The 20,561-nt window shown below is 40.7% G+C and overlaps 1 protein-coding gene across 6 annotated transcripts in view; it reads right to left on the bottom strand.

Annotated features, from left to right (window-relative positions):
- The window catches only part of SPATS2L (spermatogenesis associated serine rich 2 like), a 191,302-nt gene that overhangs the window by 150,134 nt on the left and 20,607 nt on the right, over nt 1–20,561 (bottom strand). For all 6 annotated transcript variants that reach the window (XM_070800186.1, XM_019974579.2, XM_019974573.2 and 3 more), the window contains exon 2: nt 16,501–16,549. Coding sequence is in view for 2 of the 6 variants with exons in the window: in XM_070800173.1 (XP_070656274.1) it covers nt 16,501–16,549 (49 nt within the window). In the remaining 4 variants the exon portion in view is untranslated. The remainder of the gene's footprint in view (nt 1–16,500; nt 16,550–20,561) is intronic.

The raw sequence follows: 20,561 nt of genomic DNA, 5'->3' as shown, positions 1-20,561 counted from the left end.
GTTTGACTCATATATTTTCCTTTTTTCAATTAAAAATAAACTTTGTTGGTTTTTTCTTATTAGAAAAGCAATATATGTTTAGAGCAGGAAATTAAAGACAGAAAAAAACAGAAGAACATTTGAAATGCTCATGGATCTTACTACCCAGAGAATCTCTTTTAAAACCTTCAAATATATTTCCAGATCATTTTCTAAGAATATATCCATATATTAGCAAAAATGTGATCATTCTGTGCATACTTGGAGGGATTTTTTTTTAAGAATTTTTGTTTTTTTAATGGGGGCTTCCCTGGTAGCTCAGATGGTAAAGAATCTACCTGTAATGCAGGAGACCAGGGTTCGATCCCTGGGTCAGGAAGATCCCCTGGAGAAGGGAATGCCTTTTTTTTAAATAAGAGGATTTCATCACTTAACAATATATGATGAACATCTTTTCATTATCAATATTTATCTATATCATTAGAATAGCTGAACAGTAGTTCACTATAACATAATATATATACATATTAATATATACAACTAATCTGTTATTGTGGTACATGTAAGCAATTTCCTATTTATCCTTTTATAAGTAATGATGTGATTAACACCTTTGTGGCCAAAACAGTTGCACATATCTTGGATTATTTCCTTAGCATACATTTCTAGAAATAAAATTTCTGTTATAAAACAGTGAACACATTTTAAAAGATCTTTTAAAAATACATACTGCCTCTACAAAAGTACAAATAGTCAAAGCTATGGTTTTTCCAGTAGTCATGTATCGATATGAGAGTTGGACCATAAAGAAGGCTGAGCGCTGAAGAATTGATGCTTTCAAACTGTGGTGTTGGAGAAAACTCTTGAGAGTCCCTTGGATAGCAAAGAGATCAAAGCAGTCAATCCTAAAGGGAATCAACCATGAATATTCATTGGAAGGACTGATGCTAAAGCTGAAGCTCCAACATTCTGGCCACCTGATGCGAAGAGTTGATTCACTGGAAAAGACCCTGATGCTGGGAAAGATTGAAGGCAAAAGGAGAAGGTGGTGACAGAGGATGAGATGATTAGATAATATCACCAACTCAACGGACATGAATTTGAGCAAACCCTGGGAGATATGAAAGACAGGGGAGCTTGGTGTGTTGCAGTCCATGGGGTTGTAAAGGGTCAGACATGACTTAGCAACTTAACAACAACAAAATTGCTTCTACAAATTGAGTCAACAGTTTAATTTACTTGAGTTACATGCATATCTAGTGTTCTGATCAGTTCAGCACTCCATGAAGAGAAATCTTATAGGTGTGGGCTGGTTAAGTGTAATAGATGTGGCTTTTATCTATAATTCTGATGTTTGTTACTGCAAACACCTTAATCAATTAGATAAGCTTTTCACTAGAAGCTCTCTATTTATATACCTGACTTACACATTCCATTTCGACTTTTTCTTTGGAATTTGATGCTTTTTCTCCCTCCCGTATTAAGTACTCTTTTTACACACCAGTATTCTTAAACAGAGTCTAGATATTTAGTCTCTGACAACATTCTTGTAGAGCGCCGATTATATGCATCAGCTAGAAAATCTATCATCCAAGTTATGCCCCCAGTTAGATGCCAGAACCAGTTTGGAGTTTGACAGTTTAATGAAATGATAAAAATGACACCTGAAGTTCAGGCAAAATCAACAAGTATCTGCAAGACTAAAGAGAGGAAGGAGAATGTGTTGTCAGACCATGTGTTGTACTTTAACTTTTTTATTTACTCATTTTTATTCCAACTGATTCCAAAAAAGGACTTAAGGCAGCTTTTCTTTTTAAATGTGTCTTCTAAATTGGACATTTCACATCACGAGGCTGCCAACCCCTTTCTTAACATAAGGATATTCTTCTATCATGACTACTTGCTATATTTGAAAACTGAATGGCGAGGATATTGTTCTTATCCAGAAAAGAAGAAAAAATAACTCGTTATGATCATGACTCCTGTCTGGAAGCCTCTCCAAACAGCATGCCCTAGGTATAAAATGCCAGTCTCATTAACAAACCAGGAAGAACTCCATTTCTAGGATGCATGAAAGCTCCAACACAGCACAGAAAGTTAGGCCTTTGGGTATTCACTTCTCCCAAGAGACTGTAAGAATGCAGATCTCCGACACTGACTTGTGAGAACACTGTGAGACCCGAAAACTAAAACGCATAGGGGGCCTGAGGGCAGCGAAAGCCAGCCGGGCATCATGGGGAGCAGGGAAGCCTCCCTCTCCCCCAGACCAGTTGCAGGAAACCTCCATCTCCTGCTTGGTTTGTTCTTCTGAGTCTGCTCTTTCTATTTCTTCCCAGGCTCTCCCACTCTTCCAGCACCACCGGTCAGACCTCTCAGGGGTCTGGCTTTGGTCTCCCGTCCTGTGCTTTGAAACACGGGGTTTTTAGCACATGGTCTTTCTAAATCCTCCTCTTGAGACTCAATTTCCATCTGTCTTCCATCAGCCTAAACCTTGTCTGGTATCTCCTGTGTCAGGGCCGCGTGCTGGAAAGACATGGTCGCAGACCCCACACTATACACTGAAGCACGCTTTATGACAAGTACTTGGTATGAGGTAAACAGAAGACTTGGAAGAAAATTAATTTTGCATGCTTTAGGAAAAAAGGGAGGGGTGTTAAGTGCTACGTTACTGTTAAAGGGATTAAAGGGAACAAATATTACTGAATGTACTTGGCATATTAAAAGTACAACGCTGAGTTTTGCCTGTGCTCTACATCAGTGGTCATCAATCTTTTCTGGCACCAGTGACCAGTTACATGGAAGACAACTTTTCCACAGATTGGTGGGAAGTAGCGGGGGTGGGATGGTTTGGGGATAATTCAAACACATTACATTTATTGTGAACTTTACTTCTATTATTATTACATCAGCTCCACCTCAGATCATCAGGCATTAGATCCTAGAGTTTGGGGAGCCCTGCTCTAAACACTCCCAAATGCCACCATTTAGGAATACAAAGGATCATTTTCATTGTGAGATCTAAGGTTTTCTGAAATTTCCAAAAAAAAAAAAAACCTCAAGACCAAACACTCAGCATTTTAATAGGGCATCCAGGGAGCATGGACCAGATTCAAACACTAAAATCCACCTATTAGAAAATATCATATCGACAGTTAGCCCAACTTAACCCCGAGGCTTTAGTATTTCACAATCCACTGGGCCCTTTCAAATGATTATTTCATTTGATCCTCCCCACAATTTAGTCAGGTAGATGTCACTAGTCCCACTTCAGAGATGAGGAATCAGGCTCCCAGGGGTTATATGATGTGCTTGTGGCACTTAGGCAGCTGGTTCAGTAATTGAGAATGTGGGCACTGAGGCAGACCCCCAGGTTCAAGTCCAGGTCCTGATCACTGTGAACTATGTGAACTCGGGCAACTAACTTCCTTTCACTATGCTTCAATGTCTACATCCTAGAACACAGACAAACAGCGATACTACCCACCTCACAGGGACGCTGTGAGGAATAGTTGAATCGGTGCGTTAAAGACGTTATAGAATCAGTCTGCAGGTGCCTGGCACACAGTTATCACTTAAGAACTGTTCACAAGACTCAATTCCCAGAGCTGAGGGTTTTAAGGCCAGATGAGGTATCCTTATCTTTAGCAATTACACTGCTTCTTTGATTCATCATTTTATCAGTAGAGAAATTAGCAATTTCTCACCAAAGGAAACGACATGCTAAATTAAGGCAACCTTGCACTGGATATGACTCGAAAAGGAAGGAAAGGGCAAAAGTTCAAGTGTGGCTTCTTAAAAGAACCCCATTTATTTTTGTTTCCAGAAAATTACTGTATGCCATTTAAGTATTTTCAGTCATTTCAGAGCACAATGAAAGGTCAAGTTAAATGGAAGTAATATTTGCGTAGCCCATGGTGACTGTCCGGGAGTCTGTTTCCCATGGCCTGGCCCTGGGTGTGGACAATGAAGCATTTCTCTGGGCGGGCACCCCTCACCCTCAGTACTCCCCTGCACCCAGTCCACTGGAGCTCGGGCAAGACAGGAGGACAAAGATGCAACTGGCAATGCTGGAATGCTAAGGAAAAGAGCAATCTGCCAGGAAGAGGGCAGAGGAATAGCCCCAGCACACACTTCCTTGCTTCCAGTTTCTTGTAGCTCTGAAGACCCCAAAGGAGGCTAGAGCGCAGAGAAGTCGTGCTGGGAGGACAGACAGAGTGACCAAGACATCCAAGACACGGGCTAAAATAGCCTGCTGGAGATGCCGAAGCAGCAGAGAGCATCCTGGAAGAGAAGAGCTGGAAAAGTAGGACCAGAGGACCCAAAGGTGGGTCATATAAGGCCACGAATGAGTGATTTCTCAATCCTCTTCAGGTGGACTTCGAGTGGGACTGGGAGATGGCCATGGTGGGGCTCTTAGCCATCATCTGTAGAGTGCAGCTGTGATGCAAGTCGAGGTTTCTTCCTAGAAATCACACCGCCTTCTAAACCATTATGTGAAACCTGCTCCTCCCGGCACAAGTGTAGTCTGGAGTGTTCAAAAGTCAAGTGCTGTGTGAAGGAACCCAATTAAGGAACTCAGGGAGTCTCTGACACAAGAATTATATGTGAAAAAGGAAATTTCACTTGAAACAGGAACATATTCAACATTAAAACACAAGTTATAGACTGTCATTCAGCTCAGAAGTCCTGCATGTCGCAAGTGTAAAAATAACGATACCATTCATATCGCACTTTAAAGTTTATAAAGAATTTTTTTTGTAGAAGTCTGAACCACGTGGATGTTTGTCATACCCTAACAAGACATGTTCTTCATATTATTATGAGTCCCTAAGCATTGCTTTATACCACTGCAAATACCTTTTTTTAAAATCTATAAATACTACACATAGAATTTTATCTAAAGTACTATACATAATGCCTGGAGAAGGAAATGGCAGCCCACGCCAGTACTCTTGCCTGGAAAATTTCATGGACAGAGGAGCCTGGTGGGCTACAATCCATGGGGTTGCAAAAAGTTGGACATGACTGAGCATGCACACACTCACTATACATAACAGGCAAATGGTGAGTTTTAGGTACTGAATCTATTCTAAAATATCTACTATTTTCCAAGAATGACTAATTAAATATAATTTACGTTAACTGAACTAGGTGTAAATATTGCAATACTCTGCACAGACCATTAAGCATATCTCATTAAGAAGTTTCTATATTTCCAAACCCTCAGACATTCTGAAGCAGTACTACAGATGAATAATTATTTTTAAAAAGAATGTGCTAAAGGATATCCCTCAAGGGTCTTTAAAAACAGCTCTTAATAGCATAAACAGGAAGCATGCCATAAGGTAATGAAGAATGGTGGAATAAAAATGATTGTGGCCTATTTCCATAAAGAAGCATGGAAAAAAAGAAAACAAGCTAAAATTACTTCCAGCTTGCCGAGTTAAAATGAACTGTTATGTCATTAGGCAAGTGTCTTATTTACTCTTTGCCCTATATACAATAATAACATGTGCTGTTGAGAGTCAAGAGTTCACATTAGCATTTTTTAATTTAGGAAAAAGAGGAAATTGTAAATCCTGAGGAACGGTTCTCCGGTTGACACAGTTGAGCATGCCTCAAGGGTGATGTGTATTTTGTACCCAATCTTTATTAAACGTTCTGTCCTTGAGACACAAAGATAACACTTCTGACCCACAATCAGCAGAGCATTCACTCTGAGGTTCTTTCTCTCAGCTCTGACAATAAATTTGTGCTGATTTACCCTCTTTTGGTCATCTGGGTTCCTATGTTACTGACAGCGTACATTTGGGAGACAGCTGCCTGGCTCTGTGAGAGAAGTTGCAGCTTGGAGAAGGGAAGTGAAGCAGAGGGCTAACCCTTGGCCTTGGCACTGAGTGCTTGCCAACTGATGTGTTAAAAGCAAGATTCTGTACAGTTGAAACTGATACTGTCAGTATGGTAAGAACTCTGCAAATGTATTTACATTCAGAAAAGCTGCGATAGCTGGATATGCTAACTTCTAGAGTCAGTTAAGCCTGCTGGAAGGTTGTAACAGTCCTTTCTATATTCCTGAGTATTTGGGTTGTTCCAAGTGTTCGTTTCTTCAAGCCCTTAATTCTCCATCATATTGGAAAATCACAGTCTATGAAATTTAGATATTGAGTCCTTGATCAGAATTAATCTCGCCTAGAGTATGTGCATGCTAAGTCGCTTCAGATGTGTCTGGCTCTGTGTGATCCTATGGATTGCAGCCCACTAGATTCCTCTGTCCATGGGATTCTCCAGGGCAGAATACTAGAGTGGGTTTCCATGCCCTCCTCCAGGAGATCTTACAAACCCAAGGATCAAACCTGCATCTCTTATGTCTCCTGCATTGGCAGGCGGGTTCTTTGCCACTAGTGCCACCTGGGAAGCTCTGAGTATACCTGGCCCAATATCAGTATCAGTTCAGTATCAGTTAGTCACTCAGTCTTCTCCAACTCTTTGCGACCCCATGAACCGCAGCTCGCCAGGCCTCCCTGTCCATCACCAACTCCCAGAGTTTACTCAAACTCATGTCCATTGAGTCGGTAATGCCATCTCACCATCTCATCCTCTGTCGTCCCCTTCTCCTCCCGCCTTCAATCCTTCCCAACATCAGGGTCTTTTCAAATGAGTCAGCTCTTCGCATCAGGTGGCCAAAATATTGGAGTTTCAGCTTCAACATCAGTCCTTCCAATGAACACCCAGGACTGATCTCCTTTAGGATAGACTGGTTGGATCTCTTTTCAGTCCAAGGGACTCTCAAGAGTCTTCTCCAACACCACAGTTCAAAAGCATCAATTCTTTGGTGCTCAGCTTTCTTGATAGTCCAACTTTCACATCCATATATGACTACTGGAAAAACCATAGCCTTGACTAGATAGACATTTGTTGACAAAATAATGTCGTTTTTAATATGCTGTCTAGGTTGGTCATAACTTTCCTTCCAAGGAGTAAGCGTCTTTTAATTTCATGGCTGCAGTCACCATCTGCAGTGATTTTGGAGCCCCCCCCCAAAAAAAGTCAGTCGCTGTTTCCACTGTTTCCCCATCTATTTGCCATGAAGTGATGGGACCTGATGCCATGATCTTAGTTTTCTGAATGTTGAGCTTTAAGCCAACTTTTTCACTCTCCTCTCATTTTCATCAAGAGGGTCTTTAGTTCTTCTTCACTTTCTGTCATAAGGGTGGTATCATCTGTAAATCTGAGGTTATTGATATTTCTTCTGGCAAACTTGATTCCAGCTTATGCTTCATCCAGCCCAGCATTTCTCATTATGTATTCTGCATATAAGTTAAATAAGCAGGGTGACAATATACAGCCTTGACGTACTCCTTTCCCAATTTGGAACCAGTCTATTGTTCCATGTCCAGTTCTAACTGTTGCTTCCTGACCTGCATACAGGTTTCTCAAGAGGCAGGTCAGGTGGTCTGGTATTCCCATCTCTTTCAGAATTTTCCACAGTTTATTGTGATCCACGCAGTCAAAGGCTTTGCCATAGTCAATAAAGCAGAAGTACATGTTTTTTCTGGAACTCTCTTGCTTTTTCGATGATCCAGTGGATGTTGGCAATTTGATGTCTGGTTCCTCTGCCTTTTCTAAAACCAGCTTGAACAAAACTGGAAGTTTGCGGTTCACGTATTGCTGAAGCCTGGCTTGGAGAATTTTGAGCATTACTTTACTAGCGTGTGAGATGAGTGCAATTGTGCGGTAGTTTGAGCATTCTTTGGCATTGCCTTCTTTGGGATTGGAATGAAAACTGGCCTTTTCCAGTCCTGTGGCCACTGCTGAGTTTTCCAAATTTGCTGGCACATTGAGTGCAGCACTTTCACAGCATCATTTTTCAGGATTTGAAATAGCTCCACTGGAATTCCATCACCTCCACTAGCTTTACTTGTAGTGATACTTCCTAAGGTCCACTTGACTTCACATTCCAAGATGTTTGGCCCAATATACAAATCACCAATTTACAGATCATAGAGAGACCTGCCTGAATACATTCCTTCATTCAACAAATACTAATTGAACATTTCTTATGTATCAAGTACTGGTCACAGCACTGGAAATACTAGTGAACAAAACTTATACTCAGCTGGTGGTCTATCATGGGGCTAGCTGAATATATCATGCACTATTTTGCTACATCTTTGAGTAGAACATAGAGAAGAAAAAAAGAGAACATCAGCTCATTAATCAGAGAGCAAGCTGAGAGGACAAAGCCACATCTCTTTTCACTTGTTGGTTTCCTCTCCCTAACTCTTTGTTACTCTAGGTGAGCAGCGCATGCTTCTTAATTGGCTGCCAGAGCCCTCTTCAAGCTCTCTTTTCAGAAACCTCTGCAAAAGTCTTATAAACAATTCTGCTATTCCAGAAAATGTTAATGCTCAAGGTATTTCTTTGAAAGAAAAGGAAAAAAAAATTTTTTTCTCAGTAGCTAGGAATGCAATTAGGCCTATACTTGGCAACTTCGTCAGTTCTCAGAGCCAAGAGATCTCAGGGTTAGGAGAATAAAGCTACCAAGATGCTTTAGCTATTGACTGTGCTGGCCCCAAATTCAAGAGTTAAAGCCCGAGAACATTTTACCCTTTTAATTTCCCATGTAAGTAACTTCCAAATTCCAAAGCTTAGAGGACCTAGAATGCAAAATCCTTTCCATTACTTTATTGAAAAATTACGTATGCTGTGATTTACTGCTAATGCTGGACTTTCAAAGCATTAGTCAGGACATCTGCAAACCTTTGGACAACAGCTGCCAATACAATTTTAGCATTTCATGGGTCAGCATTTAAAATCTGACGAATAATAAATCATCCTTATAAGCTAACCAGTGTGAGGCACTGGGTTGGTAATCTATTGAGAGCTGGTTTAAAAAGTATAATCATAGACTATGTTGTAACTCAGCAACTTGGGAAAATGGAAACTGAGTAAAATAATGATTGTTTTTACCACATCTCTTTCTTCAGTGGTACTCTTTCTCTAAGAAGGAACTTGTCTTTTGATTTAAAGAAATTTAACTGCGTGTTAACAACCTAAAATGTGGTCATTACATTAAGTCTATATGCTTAAAAAACAAAGAATTTCTGTTCTCTTTATAGCTATATAGTGACTGTTCCTAAGGGGACAATATCCATTTAGGACTTGCCAGGGCAATATTTGATAGCAATAGTTAACTTGTTTTGGAAGATATGCATTGATTTCTCAGGGATATAAACATTTTCATCTTTTCCATTATTGGAATATTGCACGTATCTACTTGAGCCCTGATAGAACAAATGGTAAGCACTGAATACCCTTTTGGTGTGAGGGTGTGAGACAGCTATTTATGTCTGTCTAGGAATGGCTGTGATATATTCAAATATACTTTGATAGGCTCACAAGATTGGTATGATGACTTGCCTGTGGTACACAGACTCTGCACCTCTCTTACCTTCTTTCCACATTCCATAAAATTTTAGGGCAAGTCAAGCTGTCAGTAAGAAGAGCATCAGCATTAGGAATGCTAAAATTGATTTAATACCTTCTTTCTAACAAGAAAGACTTCCCTGGTGGCTCAGATGGTAAAGTGTCTGTCTACAATGCAGGAGACCCGGGTTCAATCCCTGGGTTGGGCAGATCCCCTGGAGAAGGAAATGCCAGTCCACTCTAGTACTACTGCCTGGAAAATCCCATGGACAGAGGAGCCTGATGGGCTATAGGCTACTCTCGCAAAGAGTCGGACACGACTGAGCAACTTCACTTTCTTCTAACAAGAGGTAAAGCAGTAGCTAAAGGCAGAAATGGAGTCAAACCTTAGAGAAGTGGCCTGGGCAGGAGGACCCCTTGGGACCTTCAGAGAATTTTCAGCATCTAATGAAAGTGATTTCAAGTCCAGTGTTTACCTCAAGAAATATATGAGAAACCCAGGCTCAATTAGGTGCATTGACATTGATTGAAAAAAACACTTGTATATACTTCCATACTTGTATTAATATTTCTCTGATTCTTTTAATTCAAATCCCTTAAAGAGAGTTGAATCATTAGTAACTATGGAAACATTAATACCAATGGTAGGCAGAAGCTCACAGGGATGCCCGATTTTCTGAGAGGGCCCAGACATGCAGAGCCAGAGATCCCAGGAATCTTGTGCATCCTCTGTGACCTCATCTCCTCACCTGAGGCTGACTGGTCAAAAGGCGATTCATCAACCCAAGTTGGATAAATTAGATTTCCCCTTCATGGAGCCTCAGATTTGGAACCATGAACCCCAGAGGGCAGAAGTCATCGGTGACCCACCACACTGGCAGCACTGCCTTAGAGAAGAGGCCCCAGAGTCCAATGCTAAGACCGCAAGGCCTTCCCTGGCGGTGGCCCTTTGTGCAGTTCGAAGACTCCACCATCCCTTCAATTCTGTGAGTGCACGTGCGTGTTCAGCGTCCGGCTCTTTGTGACCCTTTGGACTGTAGCCCACCAGGCACCTCTGTCCATGGGATTTTTCAGGCAAGAATACTGGAGTGGGTTGTCATTTCCTCCTCCAGGGGATCTTCCCAACCCAGAGATGGAACCTGTACCTCCTGTGTCTCCTGCACTGGCAGGCAGATTCTTTATCACTGCACTACCTAGGAAGTCCCTTCAATCCTATAGGTACTCCCAATAAAACAATTCAAAAATAAGTATATTTTGATTTAAGCTAGCCAGTCAGTTTCTGTAGCTTCCAATAAAAAGAGCTCTGTAAGTTAAAGATGTCAGCACTTTAATAAAAAGTTATAAATGTTGCTAAGTTGTGTCTGACTCTTTGTGACCCCCTGGACTGTAGCCTGCCAAGCTCCTCTGTCCATGGGATTCTCCAGGCAAGAATACTGGAGTGGGTTGCCATGCCCTCCTCCAGGGGATCTTCCCTACCCAGGGATCGAACCCATGTCTCCTGCATTGGCAGGCAGGTTCTTTACCGCTAGCACTACCTGGAAAGCCTGAAATAGAAGGGACAGGACCATAATTCCTTCTGTTTGAAGGAAACTCCATTTTAAAGAGGCTCTCATATGTGATCCCTGTGCCAGGTCAGGGAAGGGTTGCTATCACAACCCTCATGATAGAGAAAAGGCAAAGACAGCTCAGGGAGGATCCCGCCTCTGTGCTGTGGCCTGGCTGCTGGCTACTGGCAGAACCAGGCTCAGAATCAGGTCTCCTGACTGCTGGTCAAGCACCCTGTCCACTGCACCTTGGTGGGTATGCATAGATGTAACCATAAAGGAATCTTACAGGGAATATAAACGAAACAGAAAAACAGAGCCATTCTGAGTATATACCCCTTTTCATTTTCTCCTACCCAACTGCAAGCCAAGGGCTTGGGGAAAGTCTTAGTAAAGTAAAATATATAAACCCTTGCCTTACTGTTGATATTTACCAGTAAAAAAAATTAAGGCTAAGAAGTGCATCTTTTTGATATGGATAGCAAGTTTACTCTATTCTACACATTTTAACAGTTGGCAAGGAGTAGCCTTTGAACTGCATGACAGTGAAGTTCAAGGTATTTTCATCCTAGATGTTGGAACAAAAAAGTTTCCTTGTTTGTTTACAATTCATATATATATGTTATTGTACTAACATGTTATATATCTTATAAAACATGATTAAAATAGAAAAGAATGACAGAATTGATGTACTATTTTGCGATGTCTCAAAACAACATACTCAGGACAAGGTTCAAGATTAACCACAGTGGATGTAAATCTATACATCTTTCAGATAATTTAGAATTTTGGTGGTCAGCTTCTTGCCAGATCTGATTCAACTGATCATGGTCATTACCTCACACCGGGGCCAACAAAGTTCATGTTAAACTTTGCCATTTTCTTGCATGCAAATTTAAAACTATTTTCAATTTATGGGAATTCTTTGAAGACTCTATTTAAGACAGTTTGTGAGGGTTTGTTAAAAGTAAAACATTGAATTTGTAAATCCAGGTGACCAGGTATGATATATTCCATACAATAACCAAGGCAGATGAACCAGAGGGGAAGCCACTGTGAAGAGGAGGTCTTGCCTCCCTCCCTCCAGGTGATACTCGAACATCTGACACGTGGACTCAGCAAGGATGCCAGTGTCAATACAGTTACCTGTTATCATAATGTTTCATGATAATGAGATGAAAGTAAACGCAAGTTCTAATCAATTTCCTTCTCAACCAAATGGATCTTCTCAAGAGCTCCCTGGGGTGCATATTCTACTTTAGAGGCCACTTTGCCAGGCAGGGAGGCAGTAGTTTACTTCTAGAGCCACTTATAACCACAGGAATCTCTTGGCCTAAAACTATGCAGGACAAGGATAAACCACCCTGGGTTGGAGAGAGTTTATTCTGCCTTTTTAAAAAACTTTTAAAATTATGAACTCTAACCTACAACCAGAAAAGCAGATAAAACATTAATGTAATTAATATAAATATAATTAACATTATATATATAATGTTCCCTGGTGGCTCAGACGGTAAAGCGTCTGCCTACAATGCGGGAGACCCAGGTTCAATCTCTGGGTGGGGAAGATCTCCTGGAGAAGGAAATCGTAATCCACTCCAGTATTCTTGCCTGGAAAATCCCATGGACCGAGAAGCCTGGTAGGCTACAGGCCACGGGGTCACAAAGAGTTGGACACGACCTCACTTTCACTTTCATATAGATATAGATATATATATATATATATATAGATATATAGATATAATAATAATACAGTGTTTTACCCATGCAACTATGTGCGTATGCTCAGCCACTCAGATGTGTCTGACTCTTTGTGACCTTATGGACTGTAGCCTGCCAGGTTCCTCTGTCCATGGACTTCTCCAGGTGAGGATACTGGAGTGGGTTGCCATTTCCTCCCCCAAGAGAATCTTCCTGATCCAGGAGTGAACCTGTGTCTCCCGTGTCTCCTACATTGTCAGGGAATTCTTTACTACTGACCTGGGAAGCCCCCGCACCTACAAGCTCCAGTCAAAAACCAGAATATCGCCAGGACTCACAGGAGTCCCACAGCTCTTCTGTTTTCCCCAGCACACTCTCCTTTAGAAGGGATTTGTTCAGCAGTAAATTCCTGGTCACTTTTGTCCATACCCTTTAGCAACAGAGTGTAGTTTTTGTCTGTTTTCACACTTTGCACAAATGAAATAAGATTGCTATGTAGTCTTCTGTATTTTCTTTCTTTCAACATTATGTCTTAGGATTTATCCCTGTTATTGTGTGTAGCTCCAAGTTTTCTTTTTTTCATTGCTGTATAATATTCCATCCTATAATTATAGAATCATAACTTCTTCTTATTACTGCACAGTTTATTCATCTATTCTACAACGGATGGCTATTCTGTTTCTAAGTTGAGATGAATATAAGATATGCTGCTAAGAACAACTTACACATCTCTGGATATATGTGAGTGCACATTTCTCTAGCATATACACACAAGTGCACACCTGTGCATGCATGAGAGTAGAACTGCTGGACCAACCTTAGTTTCTGGGGGGAAAAAAAAACTTAAGAAAGGTAATTCTAGTGAATCACTTGGCAATCAATTTTAAAATAAACTCTTATGTAGCCATGAGGAAAGCTCATTAAATTACTAGATTTATCTTTCCCTAGACTTTTACTCCTGCACACTGATTAAATTTGAACTAAGACATTAAATGCATTTAACTGTTAAAAAATAGTATGAAAGTTTCCAATGAATTTACTGAAGTCAATTCCCCCAAGCCTCCTCTCCCCACCACATATATTTTTTACATATCATAACTGTATTTTTCATTTTAATGAGGACCAGTATTGTGCCTACTGAGAGAACAAAATGTTCATTCAAATTTTAAAGCAATTTTACACCAAAAGGTTTCATATTGATCAAGCATGGAAAGCCAAAAATGTTAATCCTAAGCTAAACTGAGGTGTACAAATACAAACAACAGAGATTAATTTCAACCCCAGAGTCCCCAACGTATCATTACCATCATGAGTGATCCCCAAATGGATGACATAAATGGAACAAACTTGGATGACAATATTGTGGCACCAGCAAATCTGCCCATCAGTCTCCTACTGTCTTATGAACAATAAACATAATAAGTAGCATCTATCATAGTGCCAGGGACTGTCTGCATGTTAGTTCATACATGCAATGCTTTTTCAAGCCTTAAAACAACCCTATGAGGTAGGTACTATTATTCCTCCCATTTACAAAAGGAAACTGAAATACAGGGAAAGCAACTTGGCCCAGATCCCATGACTGTAAATAGTTGAGCTGGGAATCAAAACCAGTTCCTGGTGCCTCACTTCATATTCTATTGCCTGGCAACATGTTAGTTTTGTTATTGTCATTGTTATAATTTTGATAACAACAAGAACAATTCTTTAAGACCATAGCAAATGTGTGAACCATAGGGGGGAAAAAATCTATGTATGCTTGTTTTTATTGGAAAATTTTGTGAAAATGATTATAACCAAGCAACTCTAATTCTGGGAGAACTAATTAAGAAATGAATTAAGGGATTCAATGGATACCCAAATTAGTCATTAGAGCTTGAAGATCTGGAGTTCTGGTCTAAATCCAGCTTTGGCACTTGCATCCAAAATAAACATGACCAGATAAGTACCACAGATCACAATTAAAATGGATTTATATGGCTTATGCATCCACATGGGAGAGGTCGCTTCCTAATTGAATTCGGACACCTCTTCAGTTACTGTGGGTTTCATTTGCCATCTCTCTGTTCTTTTGTAACTGCCGGCAATAGGATTAGGCTGAGGGAGAAATCATTTCCATCAGTGATGTCTGCAGAATGAACATAAAAAGATAAAAGTAAAGCCTCTGAACTATAATTAGAAAATTCCTTAAGTGTGCTCATGTGACATGTTTCAGACTGTGACCAATTGGCAAGATGAGTTACAGAATGGATGCCCAATGTCACTGTTCTGGGATAAGCAGCCAGTAACACTAGTGTTCCAACATGAGACTAGAGTGATCTTTTGCAGGCCAAAACATTCCTGCTTTCTACCTCTAATATAATTAGTGACAGACAGCTGGAGGCATCTCATTCTCCTGACAAAAATATGATCAGAATTGTTTTCAATTGGTACATCTTTCCATCAAGCTGCTTGTTGCCTTCAAGCAGAATAATCAGTTTCTGATTATTTGGTACATTCCAAGAAAACAGGAATTGATTGTGCCCTTGCTTGTCTGATGGGGAGAAGGCTGCCAGAAATTTACATAGTAACTCTTCAGTTGCCTAAGGGAAAGAAAAACTAAAGTGTGTGTGTGTGTGTGTGTGTATGTGTGACACAGAGAGGGAGAGAGAGAAAAATCAGTCAGCAGTTTCCATAATAATTCCCTTTGAACAACAATAAAGAAAATGTTTTTATGGTGATTCAGATTTCAGATATGAGGAAGTAAAATATTCTATTCCATTAATGGAAGACAACCAACTCCCACCAATGTTAATGACTCTTTTCCAAAAAGTTACAGTCATCTTACTCCTGAAGTTTCAGGGTTTTAGAAAAAGAATCAAGCTTAAGTATTCATGGAGACATTCACGTGGAATAAGACCTCTTTATTTTGGACTACTTCAATTTGGAATTTATAATCATTTGACAGGTTCTATCAGAGATGATCTTTTCACAATGAATATATGGCTTGCTAAGCAAATTACTTTAAACAAGCAAGACTGCTGGTGGAGAAAATGAAAATATTTCAGGGAAAGTATGTGGATTAAAAAAAAAAAGCATGCTTTCCCCTCCAGAAAATACTTGTTATGAGCCCATTCAAATATCAATAACTAATAATAATAATTGCCATTGAATTGAATGTCAATCTTATGCAGTCCACTTTACACAAATCCCAACAACTCTTGCAGAGATGGGTATAATTAGCTCCATATTAGAGAGGATGAAACTGAGGCTCAGAGAGGCTGGGGACACGCAGAGACACTACAGTTACTAGGCAGCAGAAGAGAATGCAAAGCCAGGTTGTCTGGCTCAAAAGGCTGTGTCCTTCCACTCCAAGTCAGCACTGAGTGAGCACTGAAGACTGCAAACCAGACTTCTAGATTCAGGGAACCAAGCTTTTCAACAACACCAAACATGGTTATCAGTGCAAGGAGGGAAAACCAAGTAGTTTGGCTCCAGAGCCTGCCCCTCTTAACTATAATTCCTTTCTACAACACAAGGATCTCTAAAAGACTTTTCCCCCTGGCACTTTGAAGTATTTTACATGCATGAAACTACACTACAGAACCGGTGAGGCAGGTGGAGAAGGTGCACGTGGGTGGGGCAGCAGTGCTTCCGGTCCTCTGTTGCTCTCCCCTACGCCCCCCTCCCACCCCAGCACCAGCAACTTGGCCCTTCAGCTTGCGAACCCATACATAAGCGTTCTGGTGCTAAAACCCTTGAAGATTGACAGGCTATGACAAAACCCCTGGCAATCAGCGACAGGTGCAGAGGCAGCCGGCCATGTGGGCAGGAGGAGGACACAGAGAAGGGAGGGACCACCTCTGCTTACCTGGGAATCCACGGAGATAGTCCTGAAAGTGGCCAGGGTCTGGAGTGCTCTGGGGGAAAAAAAGAAATTTGGGAAATCAGATCTCACGTTTCAAAGCCACACTGCTCATCTTCCTCACACTCACATCCAAGCTCAGGCTGTCTTACCCGTGACTTAAAACTGTGTGGGTGGGGTACCTCTCTGTGCCTCAGTCTACTCAACTGTAAAATGGAGGATAATAATAGCAGCTTCCTCACAGAGATGTTGGCAAGACCAGATAGTATATAATTTGTGCAATGAATTTACTATTCACAGCAGTGACATTTTAATAATAACAATAGCTAACATTTATTGCTTGGTATTGTTCCAGGGCTTCCATGAGTTAAGTCTACAATACTCTGAAAGAAAGTGAAAGTGTCAGTCACTCATTGATGTCTGACTCTTTGCCATTCTATGGACTGTAGCCTGCCAGGGCCCTCTGTCCATGGGATTTGCCAAGCAAGAATACTGGAGTAGGTTGCCATGCCCTTCTCCAGGAGATCCTCCCAGCCCAGGGATCAAACCTGGGTCTCCTGCAATGCAGGCAGATCCTTTACCTTCTGAGCCACTAGGGAAGCCAATACTCTGAGATAACCACTTTTGCCGCTGGCATTATGCAGATAAAGAAAATGAGGCACTGAAAGTTGAAAGCACCTGTCTTATAAAAATATACAGGACAAGTGATGGAGCTGGGATTCTGTGACCATCTGACCACAGGGCCTGGACTCGAAACCACAGGGATATCCTGCCTAATTTATCACAAATAGATGTTAGTTATTATTGTTTCTATGATAGTCTCCTTTCCAAAAGATAGCCTGTAATATCCATACAAGCCCAGCTAGTAACCACTTAGGCATTAGAGACAGCTGCCGGGCTGGTTAGTCAACCAGGCAAACACTCACTAAGTCCACAATCTCTCCAAGCCTTCCCTGAGAATCCCTCTGCATCTGCTGCTCTGTTAAGCTCTGAGTGGGGCTTCAAAAGCTCTGGTCACTGATCCTGCAAAGTCAGCTCAACCTCCCTGAAACAACCAGGGAAAGATGACAGGAGTGAGAGCCGGGAAGGACGGGACAAGACCTCAGGATGCCGGATGCTGGGCCTGGCTTGGTGCCAACTCTCTGGGTGACCTTCTCCAAGTCAGCTGACTGCTCCGGGTTTCATCTTTAAGTGAGAGGACTGACTGAGAGGCTCTTTTAAGCTCTGAGATTCTAATCCACAATTCTATTCTGACTCTCTTTCAATCGGACTAACTTATCCTTCCAACAGTCCATTTCTGAGAGAATATATTGTAACCCTTCATTTTGCTAACACGCTGACTGAACACAATGCCAGATGCTATGAATGTGCCCAGGATATCAACACAAGACAAAGCCTACACTTTGTGATGAGCTCTGAGAGCCTGGTGAAGTCTCAGGAAATCCTGGCAATCGGAAAACCAGGGAAGAGCACAGCCCCTAGGACAACTGCGCATGCCCGGTGGGCCCCCATTTGTGGTGGGGCCCCGAAGAACTCTGAGCCAATCTTAGGACCCAGGGTCCTGGTGCCCCAGGTGCCCAGCAGTCTGGGAAGAGGGTACTGTGCTAAGCCGGTGGGGTAGATAAGACTGTGAAAAATAAGGCAGAAACCAGACCACAAGGGAGATGCTTGAGTTGAGGGTTAGGTTTGTTTTCTGAAAGCAACAGTGTTGTGTACAATAAACCAAAGAGATGAAAACTCAGCTGGCACTTGACTTTCTTCTTCAACTACTTGACTTTCTTCACTTTAATAAAGTATACCAACGGTCATTTCGATAGCAATCTTTTCTTTTACGTATGTGTGTGTCTGTGCTCATGCATGCCTGCTTCTTTAAGAAACATTTACCTTGACACAAGATGCTACCGACTTTATTTAAAGATCAGTTCATCACACTTAAGATATATTTGCTTTTACAGAAGCTCCTTGGAGGGAAATCATTCAGTGACTATAACACTTCCATTAAAAAGACATTGATTTTAAAATGTGCTTTTTCAAACTTTTGACAAAAACAATTCTTTGATTTTCTTTATGTACCACAAAAGGCAAAGATTGTTGTGTGGACTCTGTAATAAATAACATGAGTTGTCAAATGAGATAGTAAACATTTATAGATTTAATTTTTAATAAAGACTTTTAAATATAACCCAAAATGTCCATCAATCTTTGACACGGGAGGAAGTAGCATTTTGGTAAACTCCATCTCCTACCACAACAGAAGTGGCAGAAGATGTTTATGGTCCTTAGAGAGGGTAATGATGGTATTCTTTACAGGATGGTCAAATATTTGCAGCATATAATTTTAGAAGGCACAAAAGGTAGAACATAAAATATATTATTCTGACAAGCATTTAGGGAATGGATACATTGTCTTTGCTATGTCTCTACCAAAGTACCCAGTGCATGGGAATCTACAGAGAATTTAGTACCTAAATTGGCTCTGAATAAGGTTCTAAAAATGCTTTAAGCAATGGCAACTGTTGTTAGAGAACATGAATACACTTCAAGGATGACAACTCTGAAGAACAATACTCTCTCTAAGATATATAAATTATAGCTTTCTTTAGCTTGGAGAAGGAAATGGCAACCCACTCCAGTATTCTTGCCTGGAGAATCCCATGGACAGAGGAGCCTGGTGGGCTACAGTCCACCGGGTCGCAAAGAGTCGGACACGACTGAGCGACTTCACTTTCACTAGCTTAGAAAGAAAAATAAAATTTAGTACTGATTATCCTTGGGGTGAAGAATTATGAGTGATTTTTTTCTTATCATTTTGTCTGTTTTCCAAGCTTCCTATAATGAACATGTGTAACTTTAACAATTTAAAAAAAATATCTTTTTTCATTCTCAAGACACCTGGTGAAAAAAATGAAAAGGCTTTGGAATCAGACTAACTTGGGTTAAAATCCCTGCTTATACCCGTTCTAGCTTGGTGCCCTCAGATAAGTTATTCAGCAGTTGAAACTGAACATGAAATGGAAGTAATAATACATGCATTAAAGCATCATTTTAACTATGAGAGATGAGATATTGTAAGTGCTTAGCACAGAGTAGGAGCCCAAGAAATGACAGTCACTCTTCTATTCACAGTACAGGCAAGAGAAGCTCAATTTTCTGAAAACAGTAAATACATTTGATGATGTTTATATTGATGCTTCAGGCCATTTGTTTACAGAAACACTGAACTTTTAATAGGTAATTTTCAGAACACTTCTAACAATTAAAAGTTCCAAGAAAGAGTAAGGTAAGAGGCTTTCACCTTACTCTCCCTTCCATCACGATGATTAGATTCCTACAATCTGAGACTCTTGGGTTCATTAGTATTTGCCAGTTTGTGGGTATGTTCAGAAATCCTCTGACTGGGACAGAAGATGGGACAGTGTGTTCAGGTGAACGCTTTAGAGCAAAGAGAAAGAAAGCATACCTATCACAATCAAGATCTTATCCATACTGTCATTCCTTATGATGAAATTGAGCTAAATAAATTTGGGATTGCTTAAATGAAAGATGAGGGACAAGACAGAGATTTTCTGTGTTTTTTTTTTAACGGTAGACTTGTGGATTATTTTCAGCCTATTTATGTGAAAGTAGTTCAATCAAGTAGGTTTATGATAAACTATATGCACTTAACAAAAGAAGTCAAATGGGCCTTAGGAAGCATCACTATGAATAAAGCTAGTGGAGGTGACAGAATTCCAGTTGAGCTATTTCAGATCCCAAAAGATGCTGCTGCTACAGTGCCGCTTTCAACCTGCCAGCAAATTTGGAAAACTCAGCAGTGGCCACGGGACTGGAAAAGGTCAGGATTCATTCCAATCCCAAAGAAAGGCAATGCCAAAGAATGTTCAAACTACCGTGCAATTGCACTCATCTCACACGCTAACAAAGTAAAGTCATGCTCAAAATTCTCCAAGCCAGGCTTCAACAGTACATGAACTGTGAACTTCCAGATGTTCAAGCTGGATTTAGAAAAGGCAGAGGAACCAGACATCAAATTGCCAACATCTGTTGAATCATCAAAAAAGCAAGAG

The sequence above is a fragment of the Bos indicus genome, chromosome 2 (genome assembly GCF_029378745.1).
Source record: "Bos indicus isolate NIAB-ARS_2022 breed Sahiwal x Tharparkar chromosome 2, NIAB-ARS_B.indTharparkar_mat_pri_1.0, whole genome shotgun sequence".
NCBI lineage: Eukaryota > Metazoa > Chordata > Mammalia > Artiodactyla > Bovidae > Bos > Bos indicus.
The sequence above is the reverse complement of the archived record's forward strand: the minus strand, read 5'-3'. Positions and strand labels throughout refer to the sequence as shown.